The 23,208-nt window shown below is 36.2% G+C and overlaps 1 protein-coding gene across 2 annotated transcripts in view; it reads left to right on the forward strand.

Moving 5' to 3' along the window:
* The window catches only part of tns3.2 (tensin 3, tandem duplicate 2), a 49,326-nt gene that overhangs the window by 3,654 nt on the left and 22,464 nt on the right, over positions 1-23,208 (forward strand). For both annotated transcript variants that reach the window (XM_079889076.1, XM_079889077.1), the window contains 8 exons: positions 1,957-2,040; positions 6,013-6,122; positions 6,485-6,545; positions 6,667-6,742; positions 10,716-10,845; positions 12,044-12,121; positions 12,241-12,342; positions 20,392-21,246. In XM_079889076.1, the coding sequence (XP_079745202.1) occupies positions 1,957-2,040; positions 6,013-6,122; positions 6,485-6,545; positions 6,667-6,742; positions 10,716-10,845; positions 12,044-12,121; positions 12,241-12,342; positions 20,392-21,246 (1,496 nt within the window). The remainder of the gene's footprint in view (positions 1-1,956; positions 2,041-6,012; positions 6,123-6,484; positions 6,546-6,666; positions 6,743-10,715; positions 10,846-12,043; positions 12,122-12,240; positions 12,343-20,391; positions 21,247-23,208) is intronic.

Here is a 23,208-nt window from a genome sequence, read left to right on the forward strand (position 1 = left end):
ACGGCATTTGAATGTGTTGAAATATATGTGTTAGTTTGTCTGTATGAGACTAGTTAAGCTAGATCAACATTAGAATAACATACAGATCATATTCTAACATTTTATCATTGTTGAACTATATAACATTGATTAGTTTTATGTAAATGTGCTCACCTGTTTAATAAAGTACATGTAGGAGCGGTCGAAGACTCGGACGTGGAGCTCTCGTTTATATACTGTCTATGGGAGCTCTCGGCATCTCGAAAACACCGCGCTGATATTGATTCTCGTTTTAGTTCTCCTTTTCTATCCAAAGTCTGCTTGCCATGGTCCATAATGTTTGAACGAAACAACAACAGCATGCAGATAGACATTGCGAACTACACAGTTGTCCACGTCTGTCGCTTTGGTTACTATCAGAGGGCTCTGGTTCATAGCTCTGGTTGCTATAGCAGTACGAGCGGAAACCAGGGACAACGCGGATATGACGCCATTGACGGCGACAAAACGGAAATAAAGAAACGGGACGTGTCTTCGAATTAAATTACAAATTTCTCCTGGTTTGAAAGTTGTTGGAAACAGTCGGGATAATGTAAGTACACAACTGAAAAAAATATATAACATAGATATAGTGATTTTTGCTATTTTTAAAGCAAAAAAGTTACATATTGTGCCTTTAAACCAGACTCTAATTTGCACTGCTCTTGGTAGATTGTGTTGGTCATTATGGAAATAATCTGGCTGCGTCTGCGTTCTTTAATTTGTGTGTCGTCAGTAGATCACGTGCAGAACTTTCCTGTCCCATGTGCTTTTTTTTTTTTTTTTGGAATTGCGTTTTCGCACTAATTAACCATGTTTAATAAATCTGGCCCTATATTTCAGGTCTTCTGAGTTCATATAATAGCTTTGTGTGAGAAAGAGATTTTAAGTCATTATTCACTGAGAATACTGACTCTGAGAGTTCATGAGCAATGTCCAGTTTTTTTTACCAAATCATTGTTTTGATTTGGATCTTTTCAATGAATTGGTTGAACCAGTTCACAAATCCAGTCTGAATGATTTGTTCAGTTATCCAGTTGCAGAGTTTCTCAAGTTAAAAACTCACTGGTGGGGAAGGATTATAAGAGCAACCATTCTTCGTAGTCTCTATTTCGTGTTCAAAGGAGGAACGAAAGACATATGGGTTTAGAACATGGGTAGGCGAGTTCGGTCCTATAGAGCCGCTGTCCTGCAGAGTTTAGCTCCAACCCTAATCAAACACACCTGAACAAGCTAATCAATGGCTGAATCTGAAAGCGCCCCCTACACCCTCAAATAGGGCATTATTTGAGGGGACAGCCATTTGTAGTGGTGTCCGAAAACATAGTGGATGTAATTGAGTGCCCTCACTCATTCTATCCCACATTGCACCGCAATAAAGAGTGGACAGCCGATGTATGCTCAACGGCTGTCCGAATTCTCTTGCTGGTTTTCATTCACTCCTTCAAGTGAACTGTATTAGTGGACTAACATAGGGAATAGTGATTAAGGGTTTAGGGGGGATTTCGGATTCAGCCAATGTCTTCAGGATTAAAGGCTATAGGCAGGTGAGGGTTTTTTCAGAGTTGGAGCCAAACTCTACAGGACAGCTGCTCTCTAGGAACAAACTTGCCTACCCCTGGTTTAGAACAACATGACAGAACTTTCTTTTTTGGGAGAACTGTCACTCCCTTGAAGACCTTTAAAGGTTATAATAAGATCCCTCCCTATAGACGCTGCTCAATCAGAGGCTGATTGTTATACTTAGAATACTGTCATAAAGCAGAAGTGTATCATAATAGCTCCCTTTTGCATCAGTCTATATTTAAATATATGAAAGTGTTGTGAATTTATTTTGAATTGCATTTTGTGGCATGTACTGTGTGTTAATGCACAATTGGCTAAACAAATAGGTTTGTATATTAATTTGTGACCTGTTTCATGTTCTCCTGTACCTAGTGAGGAACATGCATTAGATCTATACTCCATGAAGAAGTTCTGCAGTGATAAAATGGTTAACCTCATGACTCCATCTCAGAAAAGGTAAGGCTCATTTGTTTATGCATTAACTTTATTTTTTTTCTCATTTTTCCAGTACACAGAAGGGGAGAGTTGGGTATAAAAGGAAATGAACAAGAACCATCAGATACACTTTACCCTACTGCTACTATATTGGGAAAAAATTTTTATTTAAAGGGATACTTCACCGATTAGCTTTGTATCAGTAGAAACCCGGTAGTATTTTCGAATGACCGTGCTTCCCTCCCTCATGTCCTCCTGAGATGAGAGATTTCTGTATTGTGTGTCTGTCACCTGTCAATCATCATTTTGCGTCATCTGAGGCTTTTTTGGCCTGAGGCTAGTTCCGCATGTTTTCAACCCGCCCATAGGGGGTGGGATCTCACGATAAAACAGCGTCTTTTCAGTTTTGAGTCAACTAGTAGCCTAGTTGTATCATTTCTTCCAATACTGCTCTCTGTAACCGGTAGGCGTGGCTTGGGAGTGGCCTCTTAGGGCAGTGAAGCACTTGCATTCTGGGAGTTGTTGTCTTTCATCCACATGAGCCAAAAATACATTTTCTGGCTTTTCTCATTCTAGAAGGCACCAACTTCTAAAATAATTTCACATTTCTACTACATAAATGACCCAATTTAAATACACATTCATCTTTCCAGCGGTGAAATATCCCTTTAAAGGGTTAGTTCACCCAAAAATGAAAATTCTGTCAGTAATTACTCACCCTCATGTTGTTCCAACCCCGGAAGACCTTCGTTCATCTTCGGAACACAAATTAAGATATTTTTGATTAAATCTGAGAGCTGATCACTCCCCCATAGGCTTCTAAGTGATTGAAACTTGCTGGCCCAGAAAAGTTATTAAAGAGATCGTTAATATAGTCAAAGTGACTACAGTGGCTCAATCTTAAGTTTATCAAGCGACGAGAATACTTTTTGTGCGCAAAAAAACCCAAAAATAACGACTTTATTCCACTATTCATTTCCTTCTCTCTGAGCCTCGAGTTGGTTCACGTAGTGTTTTTGCGTACCGCGTCTGTGTTGCACGTCATCACGCATCACACACATGACAAGCGTCAGCCAATAGTGAGCCTACGTGGTGACGTGCAACTAACCCTTTAATAATTCACAATTTGACAAATTATTGTTTGAGATCAGTAAAATTATTATTTTATTTTCAATTAGAATTTAATACTTTCATTTTGCAAGGATGCATTAAATGTCACAAAATACTTATATTTTAAATAAATGCTGATCTTTTGATCTTGAAAAATGTGTTACCGTTTCCACAAAAATATGTAAAAAGTTGCACTACTGTTTTCAACAATATAAATAATAAGAACATTTTCTTATTAGCGTGATTTCTGATTATTCTAATTATGAAATTTTAATTTCTGATCATTCAAATCAGGTTAACACTTTATTTTAGTGTCCTTGTTACATGTTGCATGTAGTTACTATAGTAATTACTATAAATTGTGCATTTGTACAATTGTGCAATGTACAAAGATGCAGTAAAAAAGTATATGATCAATTCGTTGACAAAATATGCTTTTACATTGTTTTAACTCATCAAAATACGTTCAGCAATTTTCTACTTTTTTATAAGTTATGCAAGATTCAACTCATTTTAAGTCAGTTTAATGAAATTTAAGTTGAAATGACTTAAACATCCAAGTTGACTGTACTTAAAGGCAGCAGCTTTTTTTTTACAGTGTAACCTAAAACATGCCCTGATCCTAACCCTATATAGTAAGTACATGTAGTACTTAGTACTTTGTAGTACTTACTTAAATGTATTATTACACTGTAACATGGACACCTTAAAATAAAGTGTAGCCCAAATCATCATATTAGAATATTATATTTCTGAAGGATCATGTGACACTGAAGACTGGAGTAATGATACTGAAAATTCAGCTTTGTCATCACAGGAATAAATTACATTTTAAAATGTATTCAAATACAATAATTGCAATAATTTTTCCCAATATTACTGTATTTTTGGCACTTGGTGAGCATATAAGAGACTTCTTTCAAAAACATTGAAATATTTAATTGACCCCCAAACCTTTGAAAGGTAGTATACTGTATGGTCATGTGGAAAATTTTGCACTTGCTTTTGACACATGCTTACCAAATGATCCATCTTCTTCCCCTACTTTATTCGCATTTCCATTGTGAAGAAGTGTTACAAATGAAATCTGTTGCTTGTCTTCTTAAAACATACTGAGGTGTTGGTCATGTTATGGCTTTTGGACACTCAGCAGTCTGTCATGAGTGAAGGTTTCACTCTGGACAGCGGTTCAGGGTCACACACGAGAGGAAATCCCCCTATGCAGTCTGGACGTCCTGACATTATTCCCACTTCCCTTTTCTCTGAAACATCTTCGTTTACACTTTGGTATGTTTTTTTTTTTATATATCATCCTAAAAGCCAGCACCCGTCGTCACCCCTCACGCACGTGCAAACTGAGGAGGAGTTTTTACTCTAAACTCCTTTCCCTGCTGTTTAATGTATTATCATTTCCCTTGCCTTATGCTCTCCCATCTCTATTGGCTCTAGAAACACTTTTCAGTAAAATGAGTTATTGTAAAGCTTTAAAAATCACAACATAAATATTCAGCTCTGATCTGTTGCTGGAACAACACAAAGAAGATGTGTTTGGCAACACTGTAAAGAAGCTATGTGTTCTATTTGATAATGTGGCGCACCCAGAATAGCAGTAAATCATGTTAAATGTTTTAAATGCAGGTTTCAGAATCAGTAACACACTTCACACCTTTATCTTGTTTGGTTTAAAGGGTTAGTTCACCCAAAAATGAAAATTCTGTCATTAATTACTCACCCTCATGTTGTTCCAAACCCGTAAGACTTTCGTTCATTTTCAGAACACAAATGAAGATATTTTAATGAAATCTGAGAGCTTTCTGTCCCTCCATTGACAGCTACGCAACTACCACTTTCAAGGCCTAGAAAGGTAGTAAAGACATCATTAAAGTAACCCATGTGATTCCAGTGGTTTAACCTCAATTTTATGAAGCGACACGAGAGCTTTGCGAAAAAACAAAAAACAAAAAAAGCCTATGTTCAAACCGGAGTCAATGATGGAGAGACTCAAGAAGAAGTGACAGCATGTAGAATACGACAGGACATTTCTGAATGGTTAGTTGATGAATTTATGTAGCTTATCTTCTAGTCATTGATTAGCATATTCTGTCATGATAATCTATAAATTGCGTTCCCAGGGGTGGGTTTTATGTAAATTTTAGGGTTGGTGATGTCACTTAGGAATGTCTTGTAATCCAGCCGTTTGTTGTAGTCCTTAAAAAGCAATTTCTTTATAAGCAAATATCTTCCTTTGCTTTGAACTTTGAGCATTACAACTTTGCAGATGTTGTTCATGCTCAAACAGCAACATTACACACTAACTAAAGTTAGAAAAGTGAAATCATACAACGCGTCAACACAACTCGCATGTGTCGTGATGCTCTCATGAACACATTGGTGATATGTGTAAATACACTGGTAAATCATGTTTTTGTTTTTTTTGCGTAAAGCACCACGGCGCTTTATAAAATTGAGGTTAAACCACTGGAGACACATGGATTACTTGTATATACTTACTTACTTAATCTCTTTTCTACCTTTCTGGGGCTTGAAAGTAGTAGTTGCGTCAATGGAGGGCAGATTTCATTAAAATATCTTCATTTGTAACCGAAGATGAATAAAAGTCTTACAGGTTTGGAAAGACATGAAGGTGAGTAATTAATGACAGAATTCTCATTTTTGGGTGAAATAACCCTTTAAAATATTCATGCATTCTTTCTTCCACCTAAATCCTTTTGTTTTTAAATGCTGATAATTGCCAATTAAGACCAGACTGATGCTTTTTTGCTGTTTTATTTTCAACATCTGAAGTTGTTGTGGGGTTGTGAGGCTTGATTTATTATTGTCTGGTGTCAGTATGAGTGACTGAGGTGTTTGTGGATGGTTCAGGTATGTGCAGGTGTTTGGCAAGCTGCTTGCTCACCAGATCCACATAAACCCTTCCCCTCTCTTCATCCACCGCATTCATATCCATCCCATTCCTGACTTCCATCCTACAGGTGAGGAAAACGCCAATATCCTCCAAACCTGGATGACGTTCTTTCTTCTGTTGAACACAAAAGATATTTAAAACAAGATCGTTAACAAAAATATCTTCAAAATATCTTCTTTTGTGTTTTACAGAAGAAAGAAAAGAACGTCATACAGGTTTGGAATGAAATGAGCAAATGTGTGTAAATGATGACAGACTTTTCAGAATTTTTTTGGGAAATGAAGGTTGTTTATTAACATTAATACTATTTTTAAGCAATTTTTTTTTATTTTTTTATTTACACAACTTGAAATGTTAAAAATGTGTCCTAACTTGACCGATTAAACAAGTGTAATACAATTTTTTTTTCCTGGGTTTGTTTGTTTTCAGTGTGTCAGCTGTTTATCAGAGTGTATCATGGCACGCAGACAATATACACATCAGGAGTGCAGTAAGACACTGGATATTATATATAAATACAATATTAAAAAGTATAAAAATGAAAAAAAGTATTTATCCATGTGATCATATTTAGAATATGTGTATATTTAGGGCTTGTGTATAACTCTCAGCCAGGTTGCCATAGGTGAGACGGACAGTGTGTGTTTTATTCTGGAACCCCCACAGATGATCACTGGTGATTTCATGGTGAGATCTCTCTCTCTCTCTCTCTCTCTCTCTCTCTCTCTCTCTCTCTCTCTCTCTCTCTCTCTCTCTCTCTCTTTCTTTCTTTCTTTCTTTCTTTCTTTCTTTTTTTTCTTCTTTCTTTCTTTCTTTCTTTCTCTCTCTCTCTCTCTCTCTCTCTCTCTCTCAATTTCAATTTTCAATTTCATGTTGCTTTATTGGCATGACAAAAAAAATGCATCTGTGTTGCCAAAGCATAAGAACAAATATAAACAACAACAAGGAGTTAATACATCTGATATAGTAATACAAGTAAACAGGACAATTATGATGTAGATGCAGATACTAAACACATTCTGTGCATGTCCCTCAAAGGGTACATTGAAACAATAATATATATATATATATATATATATATATATATATATATATATATATATATATATATATATATATATATATATATATATATATATATATATATATATATACACACATACACATACACATACATATATATATATATACACAAACATACATACATACATATACACATATATATATGTACATAAAAAAAGAAGAGAATACAGACAAACAAGATAATAACAAAAAAAAAAATATATATATATATATAAATATACATATATATAATACATAACTTGTATAAATACCTCTTAAACAATTTTCTATTAATTTAGCCTTGTATTGTGGCAGGAGAAGACATATTTAGCTGCTAGCCATGCTGTGCTTTTATCTTCCCCTAATAAAAAAGGAAGCTTTTTGTCCTCAGTGTAGGTAGTGAAGCCTGGTATATGTTTTTCAAATTTTTGGAAATATTTGGTTCTTAAGTCTTCATATTTGGGACATGTACATAGGAAATGTAATTCTGTTTCGATATCCTGGTGGCAGTGTGAACAGACACGTTCCTCTCTTGGTCTCCACACTTTTAAATGTCTACCTCTTTCAATTTCCAGCTCGTGGTCACTGACTCTGTATTTTGTTAAAATTCGTATTTCTTTTGGATTTTTTGTTTTGAGATATTCGGCCAATTGGATATCTCTGTTCAGGGACTGATAACAGAGGAGTTTGTGATGTATTTTATTTTCATTTTGCCATTGTTCTGTATACTCGTCTTTTAATTTAGTTTCAAATCTTTTGATTGAAGACTGAGGATTGTGTCTGTGGCGACTCTGATGCTCAGTGTACCTGTCTCTCTCTCTGCCTGTCTGTCCACTACTGACTGTGTTTATCTCCATGTACCTCTGAGCTAGCTGGTCCAGGGGGTGGACGTCTGAACCTCGCTGGTTGCTCAGGAGAGCTTTGTATGCAATGGAATTTTTATCAGCTTGATTTAAATGCTGCCAAAATTTAATTGACCTTTTTTGGATTTTAATTTTCAGAGGGAATATACCGAGTTCTGCTCTGCATGCATTGTTTGGGGTGTTTGGGCGAACTTTTAGAATAATTTTACAGAATTCCAGTTGCAGTTTTTCAGTGGGAGTTTTATCCCAGTTTTTAAATTCTGGATTCGAAATCGGGCCCCAAACTTCGCTTCCGTAAAGCATTATTGGTGTTATCAGAAAATTGTAGATTTTTAGCCAAATTCTTGCGGGGATATTTGTTTTTCCAAATTTGCATTTGATTGCATACGAAGCTCTCCGAGCTTTATTACATAGTGTGTTTATGGCCAGGTTGAAACTCCCTGATGCACTAATTTCAACCCCTAAGTAATTATATGAACTCTTTTGTTCTAGTCTGGTGTTGCCCAGAGTGAAGTTGTAACTCTGTCTATTTCCCAGAGATCTGGCTCTCCTTTGAAATACCATAACACTGGTCTTTTTCAGATTGACTGTCAGTGCCCATTTCTGACAGTACTGCTCTAGGACGGACAGGCCCTGTTGTAAACCTTCTTCTGTTGGGGACAACAGAACCAGATCATCGGCATAGAGCAGGAACTTGATGTTGGTATCATGAAGAGTGAGACCTGGGGCTGCAGATTGTTCCAACATGGTTGCTAGTTCATTGATGTAAATGTTAAACAGTGTTGGACTCAAACTGCATCCCTGTCTCACGCCACGCCCTTGCTTGAAGAATTCTGTTCTTTTGGAGCCAATTTTTACTGCACATTTATTTTCTGTGTACAGTGATTTAATAGTGTCATAGACTTTACCCCCTATCCCGCTTTCGATAAGTTTGTAAAAAAGCCCATCATGCCATATTGTGTCAAAAGCTTTTTTGAAGTCTATAAAACATGCAAATATTTTCCCATTTTTAATTTTGGTGTAGTTTTTAATAAGGGTGTGGAGAGTATAAATGTGGTCTGATGTACGATATTTTGGTAAAAAGCCAATTTGATTTTTACTTAAGACATTGTGCTTGGTGAGAAAGGACAGTATTCTGGCGTTAATAATACTGCAGAAAACCTTCCCCAGACTACTGTTCACACTAATGCCTCTGTAGTTGTTAGGGTCCAATCTGTCGCCATTTTTGAAAATAGGGGTGATGAGTCCATGGTTCCAGATCTCGGGGAAATAACCAGACTCCAGAACGAGGTTGAACAGCTTGTGGAGAGCTGCCTGCAGTGTAGGGCTACTGTGCTTTAGCATCTCAGGGCAGATGCTGTCCACTCCACAAGTCTTTCCAGCCTTCAGGGCCTTCAGTTGGCTCTGTATTTCTGCTAGAGTTATTGCTGTATCTAGGGGGTTTTGGTAGTCTTTCACCTTTTCCTCTAAGTGGTGGAGTTTTTCAACTACTGAGTGTTGTTGGGGGGTGATTGCACTATAATCAATATTCTTATACAATAATTCAAAGTGATTTTTCCAGATCAAACCATTTTGTATTGTTAATTTATCTTTAGTTTGTCTTGGACTGAATTTATTCCACAAATTCCAAAAGACGTTTTGGTCAATGGCTTCTTCTATTTTGTTAAGTTCTTCAGATCTGTAAAGCTCTTTTTTCTTATTGATTAGTATTTTGTAGTTTTTTAGTGCCTGATGGTATTGGACCCGTATCTGACTCTCATGGGGTTCTCTGTGTTTTTGGTTTGATAATAGTCTTAGTTGTTTTCTAGCATAAACGCATTCATTATCATACCATTTTTCTTTTGAGGGTTTGTGTTTTGTTATTTTGTTACTATAGTTAATTATTTTGAGATTTGATTTTGTAGCTAATTCAACAAATATATTGTTTAAATGCTGTGTAGCCAAATTTACTCCATCTTTTGTGCATGGGAATTTAATAAGTCTGAAGAGATTAAGTTTTGATTTGATTTCTGTACTCTCAAGTGCAGTTAAATAATTCTCTATGTTGCTGCATTTTTTCCATATATATTTTTGGTGGAGGTCATACATTTTGCTGGTTTCTGATTCTTGTACAAAGCTATACTTTGTAGACTTATTTAAATAAAGAATTGTTTGGCAGTGATCTGAAAAGGGAAGTTGTGGTGAAACTACAAATGCATTGATATCCTCTGGGTCGATATCGGTGATCGTATAGTCCACCACACTGTTACCTAACACAGAGGAATAGGTCATTCTACCCAGAGAGTCACCACGGGTCCTTCCATTAACTATGTATAAGCCTAGACTTTTGCATATCTGGAGAACTTGTCTTCCGTTTTTGTTTATAATATTGTCAAAACTTTGTCTCTCTTTCTCTTTCTTTCTTTCTTTCTTTCTTTCTTTCTTTCTTTCTTTCTTTCTTTCTTTCTCTCTCTCTCTCTCTCTCTCTCTCTCTCTCTCTCTCTCTCTCTCTCTCTCTCTCTCTCTCTCTCTCTCTCTCTCTCTCTCTCTCTCTCTCTCTCTCTCTCTCTCTCTCTCTCTCTCTCTCTCTCTCTCTCTCTCTCTCATTGCAGACTTCCATGCATTTATATCAGGTTAAGTTAACGATATTCTCCTATCACCTAAAAGGCTTATAAATTGTACAAAACATGTTTTTTTTTACACTAATCTTATGAAAACTGCATACTGTATCATCTTCATTTCTTCTTTCTCTGCAGATTGCGTGTTATCATAAAAATGTTTCCGTGAGGACTAATGAGACAGTGTTTCGTGTGCAGTTTCACACCGGCGCTCTGTCTGGAGACCAACTTTCCTTGCAGAAACAAGACCTCGATCATGCCAACAAAGGTACCCAAATTGTTTTTGACAAAAATCATCGCACACAAAGGTGGCCCTTGTGATAAAAATCTAAGAAAGTATTTGCATTAGCAAAATAACAAACCAAATGACATTTATCTTGTATGTAGCACAAAAAATTTCGGTAACACTTTATTTTACAGTGTCATTGTTACATATGTTACATGTACTTACCATAGTAATAACAATAAATTATGCATAATGACATGCAACTATCCCTCAACCAAATCCTAATCCCTCCCTAACCCTATAGTAAGTACATGTAGTTGCTTAATATTACTCAGTACTTAAATCTATAATTACACTGTTACAATGACACCTTAAAATAAAGTGTAACCAAATTGTATTATTGTGTTTGTGTTGTATTGCAAAACACTTTTGCTGCTATTGAGGTAGGATATGGGTTTGGTGGTATGTTTAAGGTTAAAGGTTGGTTAAAGGGTAAGGCAAAGGTCAACAGTGTAATTATAGATGTAATAACAGAAATTAAATAGAGCTGTAATTACATGCAGGTTTTTTAAAAATATAAGAACAATGTAAAAACATGTAAGCAATAAGTGCATTCTATCAAATGGTTATTTTATATGTTCGTACATGGTACTTAAAGACACTTTATATAAAGTGGGACTGATCAAATAATAGATGCATTGTTCCAAATTGATTACTGAAAGTATTTGTACCAGAAATCTGGTCAACAAATGTTGTTGGAAAATGTTCATAGTTAGTTCAATGTTGGCTCTGTTAAAAGCTCTAGCAGCAGTATCTGTGTTCCATACGGTTTGGGGCCAACATATGTTTGTACTTCATTATTTTGAATGCAGGTTGGTGTTTCCTGGTGTGTGAGAGAGTGCGTGATTGAGCATGTGAGCGAGCCGAATGTTTTTGGTAAATAATGACAGGCAAGACGCATGGTGGCCCGAGCAGATCTGAGAAACAGACAACTTAATTCTTTACACAAACACTTCTGTAATTTTGGTCCTTACACAATGGGAAACCTTACACAATCAAGACAACCGTGATGTAGATGGACAGAAGCGAAAACTGTCACATGGCTGTGGCAAACGTGCTTACAAGTCACAGATAAATCAACTGTCATTGAACTCATGTGTGTTGATGTTCCCACATTGCTGTGCGGAGTAGTTTTTTCCATCCCTTTTAAGTCATCATTTGCTTTTTGTCTCCATTCAAGACCCAAGATTCCCAGAGGACGGTGTGGTGGAGGTGCTCTTTTCAGAAATTGCGGAGAGAGATCCATCCCTTGCTTCAGGTATCCTTACATCTCTCTGCAATGGAAGATGTTTTCTAGGTCTTTGTGAATTTGGATGATCCAATATGGCTGGTTTAGGTATTTAGTTATAAATTATCACACTGTTTCTCTATTTCAAGACTGTGGCTACGGGAGGAACAGTTCAGCCGTTGTCATTGAAAATGACCCTCTGGATTCACTACAGGCTCAATGGGACTTCAGTGAACATTTTACAGCAGCAGGTAACACTGGACACCTCAACTTATTCATAAGGTCTAGAATAGTCATCTTGAATAGAACCAATGAGTTGAGTTTTCCAATGCCTGATTCTGATATCTAGAAAACTATAAATGTGTATATATTGGGAAGAAGCAAGGCATGTTGTCACAGATGTTCAAAAGTTTGGGATCAGTTTAAATAAATGTATACTTTTATTCACCAAGAACGCATTAAACTGTTCAAATGTAACAGTAAAGACATTTATAATTTTACAAAAGATTTCTCTTTCAAATAAATCCACAAAAATATGAAGCAGCACAACTGTTTTTAACACTGATAATTATAATAAATGTTTCTTGAGCACAAAATCTGCATATTTGAATGATTTCTGAAGGATCATGTGACACTGAAGGCTGGAGTAATGATGCTGAAAATTCTGATTTGCATCACAGATTTAATATATATTCAAAAAGGCAGTTATTTTAAATTGTCAGAATATTTAACAATATGACTGATTTTACTGTATTTTTGATCGAATAAATGCTGCTGTGGTGAGTATAAGACTTCTTTCAAAATCATTGAAAATTCTTACTGACCCCAAACTTTTGAAAGGCAGTGTAATTCAGCAAATATATTGAAATATAAAATGCTTTATGAAGTTAAAATATGTTATTGGTAATTGAATAGCTTTTCAGAAATATTGAAACGGTAAAACAGTTATGAAGAAGCACAAAACAATCTAAAAAAAAAAAAAAATGCAAAAATTGAAAACGCATAGTACAAAAAAATTCTAATTGTTGTAGCCAACAGAACTTTTAAAATTACAACTTTCAGCCTTTTAAATACATTCATGATTTACTATTTGTTTTAAGCTGAAAAAACAATATTATAATTTTATGTAATAAGATCATTAACACAAAACTTCCATGACACAGCTAACCCCACTGTGTGTGTGTGTGTGTGTGTGTATGTATGTATGTATGTATGTTGTATGTATATATATATATATATATATATAGTTTATATATTATATAGTTTATATATATATATATATATATATATAAACGAGGTGTGTGCTAAATTGCTCAAATGAAATGTATTTAAACATTTTTATTCCCTCAAACTGTTGGTCCGTTTAGGAAAACAACAAAGGAAAAGTTCTGCTTATTGGCAAAGTGATTATGAATATTGGTCAAAAAGCCCAAATATTAGACGATTATCACTAGTCTACAATAATTTGTTGTACATTAAGTTTTTAAATCTCTCTTTCTTCTTTCCTCATGAATCACATGTTATGAATCATCATGAATCACAGTTAGTTCATCTTTCTTTTTTTTTTTGACACATATCTATTTTGTTTTCTGGAATATTGCGGAGGCATGTTTCAAATAGACGAGTCTGTATACACTTTGTCTTTATTGACATACAACAAGCGCACTAAATCTGGCTTTGGATTCACTAATTCGGAACATGTTTTCATAGTACTTTGTAGGCCTCTTGTGGGACTTCCGTGGTGAAACCATGCGATTGTGGATATTTATTTTTAGGAGAGGAAAACAAAAGCATGAATGCACATGTAAGCAGTGTTTATTTCAGGATGCAAAGAATAGTTTTCCGAGACATGAAGTCTCTGTAATGGTCTAGTAATTGTCAAGTAACGGTCTGCTACAGGAAACACGCTTTAACTCTAATGCCATTATTAAGTCTGGGCACTGTTTGCTGAGGTTAATTGGAACATATGAGACTGTGCGGGACTGTTCAGGGTGGGTGGAAAAGCTTAACCTCCTATACAATAATAGTAAAATTCTTGTATTTGACCCCAATCTAATCTTGTTTGGTCTGAGGCCTCCAGACCATAATGACCTGCCAGTTACCATAGTACCACCACAGTGCTCCATGCTATTGCCTTGGCTGTTTCACTTTGAGGGTTTGTAATTATTGTAAATGTTAACATTGCTGCACTAAATGAACCGTAGTAATAGAGAGCTGCTCAAAGTATATGATGTTTTGTCCTGAAGAGTGAGTCAGAATAGCAAAGCAGTGGGATGGAGCTCAGACATAACAGACCCAGATGATGAGTCGTGATATTCAAGGGCCAGCATGTATAGAGTAGAGTGGGGGCTAACATTTACTACCGGTTTTAGTTTAAGTTGTCTTCTACACAAAGAGAAATGAGGCAGAGAAGAAAATATGTTGAATTCCTACGAATGTACAGTGTGATATATCATTGAAAGCAAGCATAATGGTATTGGATCATTTTATTTAATGCTTCCCTTTCCGGTATAATATGGTGATATGTAAAATAATAGTTTTAAAAGATTTTATTCATTCAATCATACAATAATGTGTTAATAAATTGTACACGACAAAGTAATAATCTATATTGAGATATAATTATGTATTCTGAAAGCAAACAGATTTAACGGTAACAGGGTTGATCATTGTATATTTCGGATTTGATTTTACAAGCCTTTGTCTCAAGATTGTGAAACTACCGTGTGATTTTTAGAATATTTATATTTTTACAAATATCACTTTTAAGTTATCAGATGGTTACTATGTAAAATCGTGATAACACGGTTGACATTTTATCGTACTGAAAAACATATTATATACAATAAGATTGTTCTGGAAGAGTTCATGTTTTGGATGGATAATGATTTTATTGACAATTTTATCTTGTGGCATTAGAACAAAGTTTTTGTTATTTTGGGAGTAGTTTGTTACTTTAAAAGCGAAAAAAATTAAATAAGCTTTTAATTAAATTTAAATAATTTTCTTTACAAACCAACAATGTCTAAACAAATTTACCTACCTCAAAAATAAATATCAAAGATGTAAATACCATTTTATCAAGCATGTAGAAAATTAATGTTGCCTTGTAAAAATCTTCCTTTTCCTCAAAAATAAAGAAACATTTAAGGCTTAAAATAATGGGAACTATATGGTAAACTGCTGTTCAAAAGTTAGGGCACTCTACGACGGTTTAATGTTTTTTAAAGACACAAAAACAGTTCATAATTTTGTAACATATTACAATTTAAAATAACTCTTTTACATTTTAATATATATATTATTTTTTTTTTGCATCATTTTTTTTGCATCATTACTCCAGTCTTCAGTGTAACATGATCCTTCAGAAATCATTCTCACATGATGATTTGGTGCTAAAAAAATAATTCTTCTTATTATCAATGTTGAACAGTTGTGCTGCTTAATATTTTTGTGAAACAATTAATTTATTTGAGATAGAAATCTTTTGTTTCATTATTACTGTCACTTTTTGGTCAATTTAATGCATTCTTGCTTTTCTTTAAAACAAATCTTGACATAACATAACATAACAAAATTCGGGGTTGCTGGCACATCTTACCCCATCTTCCCCTACGCATAATATAGAATTTTGCAGAAGTAAATCCGCTTCAGGGAGCGGAACATAGTGAGTGTTTAACTTTATGAAAATGAACTTTGTTCTCTTTGTCCAGTTAAAGTTCAGTGATCAGAGAACTATTAAGTCACACTTGTTATGGTGGACCTTTGCACAAGAATTGGAAATTCCAGGGCCGGATATTTAAAGGCGGGGAGTTTCTTTTCACAACTGTAAAAAAATAAATCCCAACAGCTTAATGTGTGTGTGCATGAGTGAGTCTTGATGCACATCTGGTTGTGTGATTCCGTCCCAAGCAGCCGTGTAATTTAGAGATGCCTCATGGTTGGTGCACAAACAGCCTTTACAATTTACAATACTTAAGCTCAAATATAGAATTACACACGCTCACAAACACACACTTGTATGTCTGTAATTATTGCCAGTTGCAGCGACAAACAGTCTGAAGGAATGCTACTGCCAGTCGCTCAAAGTCTCATACTGTTTTTTTTTTCTCTCTCCTGTTATCTTTCTTTTGCTTTCTTTCAATCTTTCTTTCATCATTTTGTGTGTTTTTTTACCTGACGCTCTTGTTCTTTAGTACATCAATACCTCTCTTATCTCTCTCTTTCGCTCTGTGTCTCTTTGCGCTCCATCTCTCCACCCACACATAACTCCGCCCTTGTGTTTACATTCCCCACTCCATATTTGGAGCGCTCAAGGTCCTCGGAGGGTCCATGCGCGCTCTACAACAAGCATATGTGTGTGTGTGTACAGCTGTATTCCGAGGAGCATTGGCTGGTTCAAGCGGAATAATGCTTCCCAAGCCAGGATTTTCCCGTACACCCATGAGGGGCACCTGAAAGGGGTTACCTGTGTGTGGAGGTGGAGAGAGAGAGAGAGAGAGAGCGACGGGGAGAGCGAGCAGCACTGTAAGAGAAAAGGGAGGAGGGAAAACAGGGGAAAGGGAGGAAAAAGATTGACTGAGAGAAAGAAAAAGTAGAAGAGGAAAGAAAAGGAGACCCAGGGGAGCTGTTATCACCTTATGGGAAAGAATGCATGCTGCCTGTCTGTTTAAAACTGCATGAGCAGAGAAGGACAGAAAGAGAGAGCATGCAGGACAAAATGGGAACAGTCGCCTGCAGGATAAACACGGTCAGGACTGCTTGTCTTTCCCCCCTTTCTTTATTCAATCAAGAAATATTGTTTTTTTTTTTCTTTTTTGTGTAGGCTATTGTATGATCTCTCTTTTCACTTGTGACTCTATCTGATGTCTCTTTGTAATAGTTTCTATGGTCGAAGTCATCTGTTGTCCTCTCAGATACCTTTGGGTCTGATTCGAGAGGATGTTTCTGGAAAGCATTAGGTTTGTGCCGCTCCGTGTATTTTTGAAGCGGTGCGAGGTGGTGGGATACACTTTCAACAGCAAAACGGCTGATTTGTTTTGTGACTTGTTGAAAGCTCTTGTGATAAATGAATGCAGTTGTGCTTCATTTATCAGGAAAAGTTGCCGCATAAGTCACTTTTGAAGTACTTTTGAGAGTTTCCCGTTTTGCATTTGATGTAGTCTAAAAGCGCTTTGATGAAAAATGGGCAGAATATTAAGGAATATGACCAAGAAAGGACTTTTTGTTAGATTCAAAGTCAAAGTCAAGTATGTTGTTAATGCATTGGTCCGTTTGAGGCTTTGAGCTAGTTAGTTTTGATCAAGTGGTCTATTATATATTTATTTTAGATTATGATAAAGTGTGTATGATAGTATGGTGACTATTGAATCATAGTTGTTGTTGGTATGTGTGTGTGTGTGTGTGTGTGAGAGAGAGAGTTGCCAGCTGTGGCGTTTTATCATGCATGCCTGGTATTTGGATTTCAGCCTCTTGAGACTAGAGAAGCTTTACTGGTTTAGTTAAAAAGTGTCTGTTTTTCACCAGTTGACATACTGACCAGTTGTGCCATTTTCTGATCAGTCTAGGTGTCTTTAACTACTATATACTTAGGTACAGTGTACTTAATGTGTTCATGTTGTATTGCAAAACACTTTTGCTGCTATTGAAGGTGGGGTGCAGGTATGGAACGGGACAGGTTTGGTGTTTAGGTTAAGAAGTAGGGTCAAATGTATAATTGCAGAAAACATATGTACACATTCAGTGCATTATAACAAATGATGAACTTATATTTTAGGACTTAGGATTTTAATATGATTGCAGTAAAATAAGCTCTGTGACCAACAGAAGTTTATGACTCTTAAATGTCACAAATTAAACTTTTATGAATTTTTAAGCCTACATACAAGTAAAAAGCTAAACTTAGGCTATAACGTAAACTCTTTCAGTCTTTATTTAAAAAAAACTTTTACCATGAAAGTTTGAGCTAGAATCGTTTGAAAGAGTTTGATTATAAACACTATAAGGCTGTGAAAGCGGACTAGTGAGTAATTGAGTTTACACATCTGTTCATTATGATGACGTTTAAATTCTCCGACAACCTCTTCAGTCCCATTTAGACACTTGTTAGCAATCACCTTTTTCAAGACAACTAAAAGCTATAACAAATCACAAGGGGGTGTTATGAAATATTTTATGTCGTAGAATAAACCATGAAAATGTCTTGAGCTTGTGTTCACCACATACCTTATTTCAGGCATTTAACCAAAAACTCATTGAGTTCAGGACGATGTAACCGGTAGTGCTACAATATAAACTCGTTTCCTGGTTTTGGCCTATAAAAACGATTAATTCCTGCAGCTCTCAACTGTCAAAATTGACCTAAATGTCGGTGTTTACGTGCATTTGTACAGCCTGCATGTGTGATGCTGCCTGCTGGCTTCATTGTGAACGGTAGATATGTGTTATCAGTCATGAGTGTGTGTGAGTGTGTCATGACACGTGATGTTATCTGCCGAGATCTGTGTTCAGCTGCCGCTGGCTGACTGATATGTCTTTGCTAGAACACAAAGACATCTAGATCTTTGTATTTGTGTGATGACTAAGGTGTCTGACACTCGCAAGAGACGTGTTAACATCACCACCGTATTCCAGACTATGACACACAGGGCTAAATGGAGGAGGAGTGGGTGAAGATAAGCACTCCTGATAAACATGTTTAAAATGAAGTGCATTCACATATGAGAGATGCCAACTGTGAAAATCTCTACAATCGCATCTGTTGCTGAAATCTTTTGCTTTTGCATAATGTTTCATCCACACCAATAGGTGTCAGTATAAATGTATATAGGCCAGAGAGTGATATATGTAGATACACAAATTACTTAAAGGGTTAGTTCACCCAAAAATGAAAATCATGTCATCATTTACTCACCCTCATGTCGTTCTAAACCCTTGAGACTTTCATTCATCGTTGGAACACAAATGAAGTTATTTTTGATCAAATCTGAGCGATTCTGTCCCTCCAATGACAGCTACGCAACTACCACTTTGACTAGGGCTGCACGATTAATCGCAATTAACATGAAATTACACTTAAACCGATTTGGCTTAGTGCGATTATGAAATCGCAAAGGCTGTGATTTATATTTTATGCGCAGCTTGTCAGTGAAGCATGGCTCTGCTCTGTGATCAGTAGAAATTCTGCTCCATCTGAAAGCATTGCGAGTTTGAGTCGTGCATTTGAAAAAGCAACACGCATCAAAAATCTTTCCAAACATGAGAAGAATTTATGAACCTCTTGTCCAACAATAGACAACATTTAATAACATGTTTTTCACTCCCAACTCAATTCATAATGTCAGTTGAATGTTTGAAAACATCCTTCTGTGAGATGATGTGGCTTCTTACACAGAATAAGGCACACAACATATTATTTCATAGTATTCCATACAGTGATAAAGGCTATGTCGATTAGCATTGAAGTATAATTATACTTTATCATCATGAAAATACCCGAGGAGGCTTGAAGAACTCCCGATATATTGTCGTAGTCGTGTGTTTATTAGTCATGTCTAATCAATCAAAGCGTTTCAATCTTCTGTTTATTCAGATACAGATAGTAAGAAGCCCATAGGGATTTCCTAGAATAATGTGCATTATCTACTTCTGCAGGGCATATTTGGAGTTTCTGCATGAGAGCGCCCTCTGGCTTTCAGATCGAGCAGCATTTACTACTGATCACAGAGCCTTGCTGCACTGACAAGCTGCGCATAAAATAGTCGCAGCCTTTGCCAAATCACGTGCGGTTTAATTTCGATTAATCGTGCAGCCCTAACTTTGACACTTTAAAAAGTTCATAAAGAGATTGTAAAAGTAATCCATAGGAATTGAGTGATTTAGTCCAAATTTTATGATGAGACACAATTCAGTTCACATGCTGAACAGATTTAACTTAAGGTTTTATTCCTTCGATTAAAAACTGAAATAATTTGTCGGAAGCTTGGTGGTGATGTTGAGGTCATGTGACAGTGGTGTAGTTAGTTTAGAGCCTACATTTAGCTTTTTACTTCAGGCCATTGTATTTAGACATCAAAATTAACAAAAGCTGTGTTTATTTGTGAAAATGCTCTTGATGGTCAAAACATGTAAGTATCATAAACTTTTGTTGATCATAGAGCTTATTTTTTGCAATAAGGAATAATCCTATTGGGTTTTTGTCGAGGGAACCAGTGTGATGCTAACTTCCGGGTTGGCCTACACATTTATGTCATCCCCGCACCACTCTATTGTACTGATTATTTTTGTTGTTTCTTCTACAGCCAAGCCAAATGAAGGCAACCATTCTCTGAGCAGTGACTCTGGACTCTCCAGCTCCTCCCAGTGGACTGGAGGACAAGCATCTGGGCTCACGATCAGCTACAGCTCTGAGGAGCATACTCAGCTCCACAGAGGTAATCCTGGGCTCAGAATGGAGGAGGAACAACCTTCTCTAGGCATCCCGAGACATGACCCTATAGCCAGTCAAGCTATATTTGATCATTCCAGTCATTTAAACGGTAAAGTTATGTTCATAGAGCGGGAGACGGACATTATAGATGATGACGACGACATCACCACCCCTAATGACGCCGTTGCTGCTGTTTCAGACTCTAAAGACACACTATCTTCAAAGGAACTGTCTGGTTTGTCTTCAGGTGAATGTCAGAACTCTATCCAATCAGATGATTGTCAAACTGGAGCTCCTCCTGCCATATTTAGAGATAATGTGAGTTCCTCAAACACACTCATACACTCATCAGTAACTACTGGATATCAGACACATATATGGGTGAAACAGCAGCAGTCGGTGTCGCAGTCCACCTCTTACACACACACTCCATCAGACAGACTGGAACACAAGGAGGAGACGGAGCACCAAACAGGTGCAAGCAAACCTTCACTACCAGACAACGGCTTTCCAGAGGCGCAGTCAGAGCCAGAGAAGGACGATGAGTTTGCAACACTGGCTTTGGATATAGATCAATCAATCGAACAGCTCAATCAGCTGATCCTGGACCTTGATCCTGAATTTGAGCCAGTCCCCACACAGGCAACGAGTAACATGACCCGCTCAGCCTCCCTTCACACCAATGGAAAGACGCACTCAGGTGGAAGGGCCAAACCCCACCTAGCAGGTAAGAGCAAATCCTAATACATTCACCAATACTAAATCCATTTACTGATTTCAACTGGACCGGCAATCCATCAACAGTCACTTTCGACGTCTGGTGTAGACACAGTGTTCATTTTTTATATACCGGTATATATGTATAATTTTTATATTTTTGTCTGAACCTAAAACCCATAGCATGCTGTCAGTTTAAATCAAATTAATTGCTCAGCATTTCATTGTTATGGTTGTAAAATCAACTCAATATAAAATATAAAAGTAACCGTAAAAATATATCATAGTGCATCCAACAATATGGTGTTTATTAGATTTACACTATAGTTCAAAAGAAGAGGATCAGCAAGGTATTTGTCATTAAATTGATCAAAAGTGACAGCAAGTACATTTAAAATGTTACAAAATATTTTTTTTAACTAAAATAATGCTGTTATTTTGAACATTCAAAATAACAGTGTGAAAAAGAATTCTGAAAAAAAGTGTGAAGCAGCAGCTGTTTTCAACATTGATAATAATAAGAAATGTTTTTTGGTCAACAAATAATCAGCATATTAGAATGATTTCTGAAGGATCGTGTGACACTGAAGACTGGAGTAATAATGCTGAAAACTTTAATTTGTAATATTATACAATATTACTGTTCTCATTGTAATTTTAATCAAATAAATGCAGCCTTGGTGAGCATAACTCACTTTCAAATTCTTTCAAAAACATATAAAAATGTTACCGACCCCAAACTTTTGAATGGAAGGCCTCGTGTGTATGTATATAAGCATATATATATATATATATATATATATATATATATATATATATATATATTATCACATTTCAATTATATATATGCATTTTTGTAGCTTTCAGTGGCGTTTTTGTCTTGTTCACTGGTTGATTTCTGAGCCTGCAGTCTAGTGACTTTGAGCTGATGTTTCCATTGAGGTTTCCATTGGCACTGGCCTAAATTATGTTAATAAATGCCCACAAGTAACATACAATGGTTCTCTATGTGCAGCTCCTGACAGGTTTTCTAAAGAAAATAAAGTCCTGCCTTTCATTTCAGTGAGTATGTGTGCGCGTGTGTGTAAGTGTGACTGTGTTTGAATGTATAAACATCCAGGTCTAGAATGGAGTGCTTGCATCTTGCAAATGTGACCTCTGAGCTGCTTTTTTCTTTCAAATTTGACATAGTCATATTTCAAGTGGTGTATTAACACTGCCATTGACAACTATTTAGTGACTTCCTAATAATGTTATATTGACTGCTGCTCTTTACGAAACACATCTGTGATGTAGTCTCCACATAAACTCAATACTCTGGCCTCTTTGACCTCAGCAGACTGAACGGGTCTTGTTGCTTTTGAAGTGTGTCCCCTGCCTTGCATGTGTCTCCTGTCTATTCTTTTAGAAGATCCTTTCAGCAGGATCAGCCCATGTCAGAGTAGCTCTGGTACCTGGAATGGAGTCCTTTAGTTGAGTGGTGAATTCATCCTGTTGAACAGAAATCTACGCAGAGTGTTATTATTACTATAGTATGTCACTAGATATATGCCCTGTGGTGTGTGTGTGTGTTTGAATACACATGTGTAAGGGCTGAGGAATGCTTTTGAAGTGAGTGTCTCCTGACACACAAAACATGTTGTCTTTCCCCATCGCTGAGTCTTGAGGATTTTTAAAGTGATAGTTAACAGAGCCTGTACTGTTGGCCATTTGTAATCAATTATTACCATGTTTTATAGTCATTATGAAATACTGGGATCCAAAGTAGGTTTTATTTTTTTTTTACCTGAAAATAATCAAAGTTTAGGACTAAAAAGATTAGATAACCAAGAAATGTTATGTAAAATGAATAGGGATTTTTAAGACTTTGGATTGTCACTTATCAAATAAGCAAATTCGTGTTATTGATAATATGAGTCTTTGTACATACAGTCAGATTTTTTTGATTCCACTGAAGCTCAAGATTCACTCT

The sequence above is a fragment of the Squalius cephalus genome (assembly GCF_949319135.1).
Source record: "Squalius cephalus genome assembly, chromosome: 12".
Taxonomy (NCBI): Eukaryota; Metazoa; Chordata; class Actinopteri; order Cypriniformes; family Leuciscidae; genus Squalius; species Squalius cephalus.